This window comes from Electrophorus electricus, chromosome 12 (genome assembly GCF_013358815.1).
Source record: "Electrophorus electricus isolate fEleEle1 chromosome 12, fEleEle1.pri, whole genome shotgun sequence".
NCBI classification, from domain to species: Eukaryota; Metazoa; Chordata; class Actinopteri; order Gymnotiformes; family Gymnotidae; genus Electrophorus; species Electrophorus electricus.
In genome coordinates this window covers 6,239,131-6,252,565 of record NC_049546.1, presented here as the reverse complement: position 1 = coordinate 6,252,565, position 13,435 = coordinate 6,239,131, and the positions used below count along the sequence as shown (strand labels likewise).

The 13,435-nt window shown below is 40.3% G+C and overlaps 1 protein-coding gene across 2 annotated transcripts; it reads right to left on the bottom strand.

The window, feature by feature from the left end:
- Window positions 1–954: 954 nt before the first annotated feature.
- smad5 (SMAD family member 5) lies at window positions 955–10,919 on the bottom strand. 2 transcript variants are annotated; one of them, XM_027003614.2, is made up of 7 exons: window positions 10,765–10,919; window positions 5,355–6,118; window positions 4,597–4,854; window positions 2,915–3,025; window positions 2,456–2,677; window positions 1,991–2,247; window positions 955–1,857 (listed from the first exon to the last, which is right to left on the bottom strand). In XM_027003614.2, the coding sequence occupies exons 2-7, from the start codon at window positions 5,755–5,757 to the stop codon at window positions 1,714–1,716; spliced, it is 1,395 nt and encodes a 464-aa protein (XP_026859415.1). In that variant the 5' UTR covers window positions 5,758–6,118; window positions 10,765–10,919; the 3' UTR covers window positions 955–1,713. The 2 variants fall into 2 exon arrangements, with proteins under 2 accessions (XP_026859415.1, XP_026859416.1); XM_027003615.2 differs by lacking the exon at window positions 10,765–10,919 and adding an exon at window positions 6,867–6,977.
- Window positions 10,920–13,435: the final 2,516 nt, after the last annotated feature.

Sequence of the window (13,435 nt, the reverse complement as noted above, 5' to 3'; positions counted from 1 at the left end):
AGTCAAGAAGGATATCACCACCTGCAAAACCTCTTTGGGGGTTTGCTGTTGCCACTTATTTTACACCAAAGCAGGTGAAACTGATTCACAATCTTTTATGCTTCCTAACTGGAGAGATTGATATCCTTTCATTATTCACAAATATAAACAGATCTTTGTACTTCCACACTGAGTACTCATGTTGGAATTGTACACAAAGACGCCTGGGATGCTGATGAGGGCAAGACATCCCTTTCAAGAATAGTAAAGAACTGGTTTCCTATGCTGTCAAACAATGTGCAGTTTTCATAGAAAAAATTGTTTTGGGTTTTTTTATGCTAGTCTCAGGTTTACAGCAACGTTTTTCCATTTTGAAAAGTACAGTGAGAAACTATGTTTTTGCAGTTTCATTTCTAGTTACCAAGAATGCATGTCGGGAGTTTCGTTGGCAAAAAGGACCAAATATGGGTAACAAATTTGTTCTCTTATTTTGGTGGTCAGTAGTATTTGGATTGATACTATTTGGGAAGGCAGGAGTAGCTCAGCAGTTATGGTATAGTACTAGACTAGTAATCAGAAAGTTGCTGGTTCAAGTCCCACCATTGCCAAGTTATTGGGCCCCTGAGCAAAGCCCTTAACCCTCAGTTGCTGGAATTGTTCACCATAAGGTGTTCTGGTTGAAAGTGTCTTCTGAATACCATTTTTAAATAGTATCTGTTGAGATACAGTTCAATATTTATCCCCACTTCTATTGAACTGAGATTAAGTATATCCTCTACTTTAAGGATACTTCATTCTAATAGATTTTTAATAAGAAACAAGATGCTTTTCTAGTTTATCAGCGTGGAAACCCCAACTTTGTGACAACCTTTCTTATATTTACCCAGTGGAGCAGACCAGACTGAAAGCAGTGTGCCCTTTGTTGAGAGTCTCCAGGCTAACGTTAGATAAACAAGCACACAGGAGAATTATAGCTTCCTTTCATGGCTAGTTTAATCTGAACTGAACTCAAATTCATTGAATACAATAGAATTAGGACAAAAATAATACTACATATTCTCTAGTTACCCAGAAAGCCTACAGTATAAAGGGAAAGGTAAATGCTCTGTCAAATGATTAATACACAAGCTATGAACACCTCAACAAAAATTCATCTGCTAAAATAATGCACCTGAATTTCATCAGCGAAGACTTTATTGAAAAGCAGTTACTTTGTTTTGCCTTTAGGCAATAAAAGCTATAAAAAGGAAACAACTGTAGTGAGAAGAAACTAATAGTAAACAGAAGAGAGACTATGTCTTGAGAATAACTGGGATTAGACAACATGGCAAATAAAAAGATTCTTATAGAACCAGAAGATTGCCATTTTGACTGGTGTAAGGTGAAGATACATTTCAGTTTCATTCAACTACAAGATTACCTACAGAGAGAAATCACTCATACAAGCATAATCTTAACATGACGGCAATTGCTAAAGCAGTAGTTAGTCCATTGTATGCCACAGCCTAGAATTTTCCTCTGCTAGATGTGCTTGTTGCCTCAGTTTTCTCATTGTGACTGCTTCAGGGTGTTCACGACCCTTTTGCAGGTAGTGTAAACAGTTCAGCCCTTAAGACCTCCATTTCTTTCAAAACTGGAAGGGGAAAAATGTCAAAAAAAAAAAAAAAAAAACCACCACAAAAAAGCCCCCCCCGCCACATTAAAAGATCCTCACAGCCCATCAAGGGCCCATCATTAGGAAACTGAAGAGATGGGGTTCACAGGGGAGCCCATTTGTGTTAGTACTTTATCCAGCCATTGAAGGGGACCATGCAGATGTACTTCTATCCAGCAGGGGGTGCTGGTAACATCTTGTCTGTGATACTCAGCACCCCAACCCTGAACAAAGGAAACAATATCAAATGTATTCAGTTATTTCAATTCATAAATACAGAAGCAGCAAAAGCACAAATAAGCAGCAAATAGTATGGATCGTTTACATTTGGATGCATTATACAAACTGGAATAATACCTTTACAAAGCTCATGCGAATGGTACACATCTTGGTAAGCTCATAGACAGCCTCAAAGCCATGGTTGACAGACTGAGCAAGCAGCTGGGCAAACTCCTGATTGTTGAAGATTTTGAGGCTGCAGCCACTCGGGATCTTGCAGACAGTAGTGGGATGAAAACCATGGTGGTAGTTGCAGTTCCTGCTCTGGACAAAAATGCTGGTATCGCTCAAACACTCAGCATACACCTCTCCTCCAACATAATACAGGTGGACACCTAAGATTTGAATAAGGGAAAAACAGGAGATAATATTTTAAAGTTGACTAGGATTAAAAAAATAGAAATATTAAAAATGGGCAGCTCAAATCCAATTCATCTAATTCATTTCTAATTCATCAAAGTACTTTAAAACACATAACAGTGATACAAATCATAAAACCAGTATTAAGTGTCTTTGCTGGAATACCAAAAACTTTGTGCATACCTTTGCCGATATGGCGGCGGGTGTTCTCAATAGTTGAATTGCGGTTGACGTTGGATAGCAGGCCCAGGCAAAAGCGGTTTTTGTTGTTAGATGGGTCAGTGAATCCATCTACCAGCACACTGGTAGAGGAAGCGTGGTAAGCCTCACCCACACGGTTGTTCAGCTCATAGTACACAATGGAGCACCAGTGACTGGGCTCCTCATATTCTACTGGCTGCACATCTGATAAAACAAAAATAATTGTTTTTTTAGTGTGAAAGTTACAACTACAACGTTACAGATTCTGATTATTGATAGCATGAAAGAGATGGAGAGACTAGGTGATCAAACAAAAGCACCAGTACATTAAGAAAAATCTACTACTCCACAGCTAAAAGCACAAATCCATGTCATTTTTGGAAGTCTAGGCCATGATCAATGGATTTGTTGTTACTGGAAGGTAGGCTGAGGCACCCCTACCTCCTCTGGGCATATTTTGAGGCACCATGCTGTTGCCAGTGTCCATGTTCTGAGAGCCATCCTGTCCCATCTGTTCCTCCGGAGGCATGTAGGCAGGGGGAGGGGTGTCAGCTGGAAGAGAGACACCACAAAGAAGGCAGTTGGAAGTGGACACTGCTGCAAATAAATGCTTCTTCTACATCAATACCCTGGAGTGAATGTTTCAATGGATCTTTACTGGAAAGCTCCCCCCCCCCCCCCATCTTAGGGAAAGCTTTTAGTGTCTGATTTCACAAGTCCCTGAAATCAAACACCAATTTCAAACCAATCCGGCACCAACTTCAGTTCTCAACAAGAAGACCTAGACCCAAGTATACATGTGAAGCAAGATGAGAAAAAGCGATTTTGTTTTCAGTTTATTGCATGTATGCACAATAATAAGTCTCTCAAGAATTTCATACCAATTCTCTACTCAAATGCGGTCTAATACGAAAGAAAAGAAAGAATTGTGCATTTTGACTTGAGATTTTTAATATTTTTCCCCCCGTTTTTTTTTTATATATATTTTTAAATACAGGCCAGGTTAATTTGGGTAAATTCACAAATATATGCATTTATGTATACTTAATTTTAAATACTTTATTATAATGAAAAGCTGACTAAGCTACCTTTGGATAGGAAGCTGGCATCAGCTGGATAATGTAGCCTAATGTTACTAACATTTCTAAAATCTAAAGTTTTGACCCCCATTTCAATCACTGCTAGATATGCCTATGCCAATCATGCAATGTGACACCCAGACAGTAGTCTGACAACGTAGAATACTGAATGTTTTGTAGCATTTAGTAAAGTTCTAAAAATCAATCCTTTGTTTACACTCGTTACAAAAAAAAAAAATCTGCATCACAAACACTTTACCTTACCTTCCAAAACTATGTTGGCATAAGCTTTAAACACACCCTTTTCAGCACCACTGTCCTTATCCAAACACTACATTAGGCTGTTACAACCACTGGTCAGTTATTATACCACTGAATATAATGAGCCATGTTTCTATAAATAGATGGACAGATGGATATAAAACCTTTGTTTCAAAAGGAACTGCAAGGGAAATGACAGTATGGCACATACATGGACAACCACACCTGTCTAACACATTGAGGTAATCTCTTATATCTCTTGAATCACTCCCCATAATGCTCAGGAAACTTGTCTCACACGAACTATGATGCAATTCAGAAAAATAAGATGGGCTTTAGACAGAGCACTATAAACCAATATCACTCACTATGTCTGAGAGCACCAGTCTGTGAACACACACACACACACACACACATCAGAAAATCTCAGGGATGCAAAAGAGAGCGACAGATCTGTGCCCAGAGATGCATACCCACCAGCACAAAAGTCAACTCAACAAGCTTTGCACTTACCTGAAATTTCAATTGTTCACAGTACTCAAGGCCCTGCACTGTACAGCTAACAATCCTTAAGTTTTGAAAAGCTGATAAAGATCACGTCTGGGCCACATCTCTTCAAAAGCATCATGGTGTTAAATGAGAGTGTGTTATTTCTCATATTTTTCATGATTGGCACACTACAATGGCCTTCTGTCATCATCTATCCCTTGTGCTTTAACACAGTTCAGCATCCTGTGATGGACTAAACAGAGGTCAGATGCCATATGCTGAAGATGTGAATACCTGGGAGCTGGAAAGGGCTGGATGGACCCGAGCTGGCAGGGGAGTTGGGGTATGTACCGCTGCTGGCAGGAGAGGGGGGGTAAGGCGAATTCGGTGAGATAGGGAAGGAGCTCCCCCCACTGTGCTGTTGGAAGGACTCTGGGAAGGTGGCGTTCAAAGGCATGTGTGGCTCGTTGTGGCTGAGGTTGCGGAACTGCACCAGAAGGCTATGCTGGGGGTTGAACTCGCTGTGTCTGGGCACCAGCACAGGAGGAAGCACTGAAGAGGGGAGAAGGGTTTTATTAAATAAAATAAGTAAATAAATTTAAAAAAAAATCATTTTTTAAATAAATAAAATCTATCTATCCATCCATCTTTCAATTACAGTAAATGTGTCTGTTTGTACATATGCCTATATAGCCTTGCAGGTTGGCTCTGGCCCCAAGGTAATAGTGAAAGCAAAACAGATCACTTGTCATTCTTCAACAGAAATGTTTTCTCTTTCCTACACGACATGCGATACCTGTCCTTGAAAAGTTCAATACAGTACTCTCCATCCAGTGTTTTTAGAGCAGAGGCCAGCATAGGTTACAGTGATCAGGACTTTCAGAAGCAAAAGGAATATGATAGCCCCAGTATAAATTCATTATGAGAAACACAGTATCTCTAATCCTGAGCATTAAAGCAATGTTTCTGACAGGTTTTACATTTACCCAGGCTAACATGGTATAAGGAAACATGGTTATAGTATATAAAGCAACATGATGTGACTGGCATACCAGGACTTTCCACCCTCTTGTAGTGATAAGGGTTGATGCACACTTCTTTCTGTTTGGAGCCAAATGGGTATTCGCACACCTCCAAGGGCTTGAGCTCATGGTGGGACTGCAGGTCAGGCCAGCGCCACACGCGGCAATAGATGACATGAGGAAGGCCCTTCCTGTGGGACACCTGCAGGCGGCCGTCCAGTGAGCGCGGAATGGTCACGCACTTGCTGGGCTGCCCAGGACTGCTCAAGGCCTTCTCCAGGTCCTCCATGGCACCCTTCTTCTTCTTCAGCTTCTTGACCAGCGCGTCCACGGCCTTTTCGGCCCACTTTTCCTCCTCATCACCCTGCTTCCAACCGAGGAGGCGTTTCACCGCTGGGCTGGTGAATGAGAACAGGCTGGACATGGAGGTCATCGTGCCACGCTGCACAAGGAAGAGGGAGCTGGACCACTAGCAGGGCCAGGAGGACGTCTGTGTGGGTTTGTTTGGGGGTCTTTAGGGAGTACAGGGCTTTAGCCTTGCACGACCAAGGACAGGAAACGGAGGCAGGACACAGCTGCAAGTGGTCAGGAAGGCCTGCAGTGTAGGGGGTGGGGTGGGGGGTGGGGGGTGTAACCGGGTCACAACCACTCAGAAACTGGTGCAAGTGGCAAAGGAAAGAATTAGCTGATTTGCGGAATTGCCCGTAAAATGGAAAAATGGAATGGGAAGAGAAAGGCCTAATCCATTTTAGACAGTGGATATGGACAGAGTGGGAAAATATTCAGACCAGCACCTGCAAAACAGTAAAAAGACAACAATTTTAGGACACACCAGAACTTTACCTCAGATATTACATATAAACACTCTTACCGTTAAAGTCCTCTACTGAAAAACTTATACAGTATTGCTCAAGATGAATACAATAACCACAATCACCTGCAACTTACATACAGCTGTACTGAATTATGGGTTTGGCAAAAATGACTAACTTTTGTTTCCCTCCTGAATCCAGTTACATATAAGTGCTGGCTAACTACTGCAAGCTATGAGAGGAAGAGAGAAATCAGTCAACTCAACATATACAGTCATCTTCAACACAACAAAGTGCTACATACTCAGAGCTTGCACACAGCAAAGCTCCATCCATTAGGGCCACATCTGAGCAAACTGATCCCCCACTTTACTATTCCCAGTTGTTTTCTGTTAGGCCTTATTCATGTTACAGCCACTGAGAAACAATTTCACATAAGAAAGGAGATATGAAGTATCGCAGAAGAATGACGATGCAAAAAAATTCCTATGTACAAAACTGGTTTAGAAATTGGTTGAGAAATGGTGTTTAACCTGCTAAGATAAAAAAAGGTTTGTGTGTATGCATGTGGTTGTAGGCAGGGGTAGAGGGATTTGGCGCTTAAGATACATACATTTATTGGGAATGCCCATGCAATTTTTTCACCTTAACGATAAGTGCATATAAAACCACATGCTATCCAATCCCCCCCAAAAAGCCCACATATTCTGATAAGAGTGGTGTCATTTACCATATGTCGTGGTGCACTACAACAGAGCACCATTGTGTTGCATCTGTAAGCAACAGGCTCATTGCGCCCCACCCAGGGAGCTCTCAGGGCGAGTCAGCAGGATAGGAAGAGCAAAGCACAGCTGCTAGAAATACTGCAAGCAAAGCCAGGACAGAAAGGACATCAGGCCACTGTGAGCCACTTCCTGAAGCCACATCCCTTCCCCTTCAGCTGCCAAACATCAGCACCATCCCAGCAGGACAAACAGTTACTATTCAAAGAGCTCCAATTTTCGTCTGGATTCTCAGCAAGAAACAGTAATGATCAGAGCGGACCCATGGGTGCACAGACAGTAGGCAGCAGTCTGGTGCAGAGCTTTGGGAGATCCTGTCGGTGTGACAGGTTAAGTAGTTTTCTGTCTCAGCCCGGATGGAACCCAGTGCTGCCTCCCTGCTGTACAAGCCCTGAAATAGTGCAGGCAAGCTCACCAATACTGGGGTAGGAGGAGCAGTTGAGTCAGTCAGTCACAGTAATGAAACATAGCCTATGCAAAGCACTGCTGTCTTAGTCATCTTAAAGAACATTTCTTTGGCTGAGGAGTACACAAGCTAAAATGCAATGATTAGATAAAATAAACATACAACCTCTCTTGAATTCCAGAGTCTAACATTATGTGGTGTTGGGGCCACATACAAGGCCCTTCTTATTAGCAACAACAAACACTTATTTCAACCATACTGAAGTTTTAATGTTGTGTGACTGATGACATCAATACAATTTACTACAGGAAACACAAGACACTGAGAAAACAGCAAATACAAAAGCAATTCAAAACAGTCTGGTCCCTATAGTCTGGAACAGACAACCCATGACAGCTGTCTTACTATTACACTTGGCAAACCTAGTTGCTGCCTCTTCTTAATGCAAACAAATCAAACTCATTTACCTTCATTGATTTTTTCAGTCTTCTTGGTTGGACTGCCACTATCCAAAGGCCTATCCATTTGCGAGCACCATAATATAATCTCAAGAAAAATGAATTGGCATAGGCTGTTGGGTTGGGCAAATTAAATATCCAGCCTTAATTCAAGCAAATTCACTTGTACTAGCTAGGTGACTTGTCAAGATCTTAGTGTGTCGTTTCTCACCCCCTGGACTGAGGTGTTGTGGGCTTAAGTGGCTTTGTTTTATTGGTCTCGACACCATATATCCCCCTGTCCCTGGAGACTTACATCATCCATACAAATGGGGGTAGGTCCTTTTTTGCCCACACAGCAATGATTATGCTACTGACTGCCTACTCTTTTGAGGCTGAACGATACTGGGATTAGTTACCATGAGTCATGGGTTTGCACATGAGGACCCAAGTCCTTTCAATTGTAGCCTGTATTTCTACACCCATGCAGCAGGAACAGGGGAAAAAAGCTTATCCAAATGAAAAATGACATGAAATGAAAAATGAACAAAAAGATAAATCAGTTGTGTAAAAAAAAATCAAGAAAAAAAAAAATCTAACATTTAAATAAAAATCCAAATGGATTGCTCCAAATGCTCTGCTATGGAAAGCACAGAGATTTGAACTCACCAGCTCAAAATAAGGCGGAAGCAAGAAGATATTGGCTTATTAAGCGACCCCCCCCCCCCCCCCCCCCCCCCCCCCCCCCCCCCCCCCCTTATGTTACAAAAGTGGAAACTGCCTTATTTCATGCAAATGTTGACAATTATATTAGTGCACCAAATGCATTAGCTCACTACTGGGTATAAAAGTTAAATTTGCCATGTTGGATGCAAGCATCATAAATTAGCCATTTCTGCTTAAAGCTCTACTGACACAAATTGTTAGATAGCAATGTTATTTAATACCTGTTCAGATCTAAGTTTTGCAGAAGCCTTAAGTGATGTGCATTGCTAGCCTTCATGTTTATATTCTACTGAAAAACCTTGCCAGTGACAAATCATCAAGTGTGCTTCATCTTAAAACTCTGACTGCATAATAAACAAACTAAAGAGATATTACAGAAAAAATGAGAGTGTAAAGTTCTTGTCTTTGTGGTAACTGCTTGAATGTTTATAGAAGCCAAGTATTTATAAAATGTTTTTTTGGTAAAAATGTTGATATGCTTTGTGATATGCTCAAGTGCACACCAACTGACTAAAAACTAGGTGGGTGTGCCCTAGCCAGTATAGAAGGAAAAACCTTTAGTACACACTCATTTAGCTTGACAATTTTCTTTGAGTATTCTAAAATGGCCTGCATACATCGAAAAAACATTTGTGTTTGCATGCATCTCTCATCAGATTAGTTGAAATGTAAGTAACAAAGTAATCTTGAACAATATTTAATCTCTGATTAACTGTACTTTACAGATACATCCCTGGCTGACACAGATAAGATATCTCCATCCTGGTACAGTTTGGAAAGCATGATTTTGACAAAGAAGCACATATATACATACATTTTAAACAGCACCTAGTACTAATCCACAATGCTACAATAAAACATCATGGACACCTTTTACAGTGCAACAGTGTATTATAGGTTCAAAAGGATTAACAAAAATTAGACCACGGAGAGAAGTTTAATATGACCAGAGCAGCAAATAACCTTAATACAAATACTTTCGACGACGTCATTTCGAAAAATGAAAACTGCCCAATAATAACAACAAAAGGCTAGATTGGTTTCAGACCAAACTAACAATGCTACAATTTCCTGAATTTGCTGAGTTCGGGTTCAGCCCGATTAAAACGTTCACACGGGAGAACATGGGACGCGTGTATTTGCGTTGCGGTGGTCATCGTGACGTCGTATGTGCCTGTTGGTTAACTAGTAAATAAGACTTCTCTCCGCCCAATGCACGGAGATTCTTAAGGTACTCTTCATCCTGCTTCTTTTTTTCCTGGTTATGTGAAAAAGCAGGTACATCTCCTTTGTACGTCAGGGTTACAGTGCATTAGGTGGCTACATAACCAGCCAGCTAGACTTTTCCTGACAGGATTCTCAGGGCAGGTTCGCCATCTTCTCCGACGGTAAAGGTAAAAGGTCGCGGTGTACGTCACATCTCGTAAACCCGTGTATCATCCAGAATACCGCCACTTGTAAATAACACTTTCATCAGCTCGTCGACTGCAATTTAAAAGCGGCAACATACAAATGGTATTTCCACCGCCAATCGAACGCAGGATAAGTTAAGTTATCTTAGCTCCATAAGTAACCGTCTATGAAACAGCAACGGCAAAGAAAAACACGCCACGACACGCATCTGTAGACACTGTCCTCAACTTGTGTGGGCTGCTGACGTTACACATAATGGTATACCCCCTTTACTTTAAACACTAAATAAAGTTTACACATCAGCATCCGTAGACTCCAAACTATTTGCCAAGCAATTAAACACGCTGGCCGCCGGATTCTGGCATCAGTAATGCTAGCTAGCTAGTTTGATGGCTACATAGGTATGAATAAATTCACAAGCAAGCTAGCTAAACAACTTAGCCAGCTGGCTAGTTCGTTATTCAAAAAGTTACTGCTAGGTAGTAGCGAGTTAACTTAGCAAGGTAGCTAAACTAGTTAGCTGATTCGATTAGTATTTCGCGGGTCACTCAGAAATCATAGCAAGCTATAAAGCGTAATCTCTTTTAATACTTTTTTAAAGCTACATAGAAAAGCAATTCTTCGTCACACATTTCGAAACATTTTAAAATGTTACCCTCCCCCATCATTGCATTAGAAAAAAAATGAGAACGATAGCTAGCTAGCTAACGAGAACATTAGCAAGCCAAAGGAAAACTTTTCAATCAGTTCGCAACACCCCACCCCCTATGGAAAACACCCTGGCTAACTATCCAGATTAAAATAGTGTTTAAAGAATAATCTAAACCTATTTGACTACTGTGGGTTTATCAAAAGATTGCATACCTTTGATAAATGTCGTAGCGTCCCTCGACCTTTCCTCTGTTTTACAGACACCAACATGAAGGAGGATTTTTATTTTATTTTTTTCCTTTTTTTCTGCCTGTTGTTGCCCCTGCTCCTCGTCGCCCCTGTCCTGGCGTCAAAGAGACTAGAGGCGAAGCACTTCAGGCTATATCCATCCGCCTCTCTGACAGTCAACTTGTGCTATTGCTCATTCCTTTTGCCAGTCATTTATTAAACTCCTTGTGTTACGTTACAAATTATTCCGTGGAGATAAATTGCGTAGAATGGCAGGAACAAGGTTATAGTTTGAAAGTAGGCCTACCCAGGGCCAAAACAATTCTCCGATTGCATGAGAGTACTCCAAATTGGCTTTGTCAACGTTTAGACAGTTCCTGTCACATACAATATGCAGTTTCCTAAACGTAAATACTGTACTTTTATATTATTTCTAGAGGAACATCGCACTGTAAACGCAGACACAAATGCACAAAGTTATATGCTGGACTGTATGTAGACAATACAAGAGACATATTTGTTCAGGTTCAGGGTTCATATTGGCTATGTAAATATTGGCTAGCCTGTTAATCATTTTTTTTCAAAGGATTAAAATTAAATTTTGGACAAATTAAATAAATAAATTTAACTTTACGTACATTAATTGCAAATGTCACTAATAATATTGCAATGTTATGGTTTGGTGTGCTTATTAATACATTAATAATATTAACCCATTGAAAAAAAAACCTAATAACGCATTTTTTTAAAGAACCCTTTCTACGTGATTATAATATATGTAGGCATGTGGGCCAAACGTTTGAGTTTCTAAACATTGTTTAGATGCATGCATTCATTATTAATGTTGATCATAAAATCATTACCAGTTTGCGTACTGATAGGCCGTATACATATGGCCACTGATTAATACTAGACTATTACAAGTAATTGTGTTTGATTGCCCATACATTGCCTAGTTGCAAGAAACGGGTATAATTACCAGCTTTGGCGGAAGGACACGTTCAGTTTTCAACTCTTTCCAAAGGACTGTTTGCAGGCCTAGCTGTTCTGCAGCTGTGTGACGTCACGAAATGTGGCTCCATTCTGTCTGGCATTGAAAACTCCACAACGCGGGTGACCAATGGTGAGAAGCTCCGTAATGGATGTGCGATTGTGCATATGCACGAGGTCACTATTTAAGGTAATTGATTTTATTTTATCCAATTTTCTAAGATAATGTTGAGAACTACATTTATGTATATATCTGTCTGTAGCGAGTTCGGACTTCTCTCTCTCTCTCTCTCTCTCTCTCTCTCTCTCTGATCTTCAGTTAGTTCTCTCTGAACTAATTGAAAGCCAATTAGTGACTAAATAAAAATTAAACCTTTGCAAGCACATATGCTGTGACACAGACATTTTCACATCAATTTACATTTAGGCATTCATATTTTTTGCACAGTCTATCTGTAACACAACCTCATAACCCCTGTCTAGTGAATCGAAGGGCAGACTTCCAATGTGGTACAGAATGTCATATCACTATAAATTTTTATCTAAATTGCTTATCTTAAAATATTTTGTGTTTTATACAAATATTTTAAGATGAGCAAAACAATCAATTTGTCAAATCAAAACACTTGTACAGTTATACCTTCAAATTAGTTATACTTTGAAACAAATCTGATAACCGAAGCTTAATTGGCGTTTGTTCCAAAAGTGACCAGCAGAGGGCACTCTTTGTCAATAAAAACGTTTTGTTGCTGACGCGCCTTGCATGCACACTGGATCTTGGCATGTGTGGTAGAACATCCCGTGTGACAGATGCTGCTTAATTCTCAGTTAGTTTGTATTGTTATATATTTTCACTATAATGTGGCTTTTGCCAGTAATCACTACTGACTATAATTATGGATCAGTTTGATAAATATCTGGTACATATTTATTAGAACCATGGAGTTATAAAGACACTCAGGCCTAAGTAAGTGGTCCATTAACTTTTCTCTGCTTTGAGGAAAGAGTGATTTGATCCTAAAAATATTTACAGTGACATCCCGGCAGGGTCTAACACAGATTAAGATGAAAATACTTATATTCCTTCTGACTTTAGATGTTTATTTATATAACGAAACAGACTTTCAGAAGATTCCTGCCCATGGGCGTTTTATAGAAAAAAAAAAACCCAAATGAGATTAACCTAATCTGGTTTTATACAGCAGTGTCATCTCAGTCTGTTGCACAAACGAACTAGGATCAGCCTTCCAATTTGGCAAAGTTTGAGATACAAAATAATTTTTCATCAACTAAGTTTCTTAAATTCAGTCTTCTCTGAGCAGTTGGTGTCATAATAAAGACCATCACAACAATATAACCTTTATTTTTCCCTTCACTCTGTTAAAGTGTGTCAAATGTAATGATATTTCACAATCTCTGAGGTTTGTCGGTGCTGGTGATCTGATTCTCCAGACAGTTTTCAGTAGAGAATCTTGTCTGTAATATAAGGGTTGTGGTCATAGCCCACACAGTTAAAGGCCAGGGCAGGGGCCACCAGCTGTAGCATAAGGTCATGCATGCTGGAGAGGTTTTCTGCCCTTAACGGAAACATCTGTCTCCGTCTGTAATGGCAGGGTGGGAGGTGTTGCCGTGGGGGTGCTTGTTTCTAAATGGAGTGGTTTGCTCA

Excerpts from the sequence above, each read along its gene's own strand:
- smad5 (XM_027003614.2), bottom strand. The coding sequence starts at position 5,757 with ATGACCTCCATGTCCAGCCTGTTCTCATTCACCAGCCCAGCGGTGAAA. Across the intron at positions 4,855-5,354 it reads CAAGAGGGTGGAAAGTCCTG|TGCTTCCTCCTGTGCTGGTG; the intron begins GTATGCCAGTCA and ends TCCCCTCTTCAG. Across the intron at positions 2,678-2,914 it reads TCAAAATATGCCCAGAGGAG|ATGTGCAGCCAGTAGAATAT; the intron begins GTAGGGGTGCCT and ends TTGTTTTATCAG.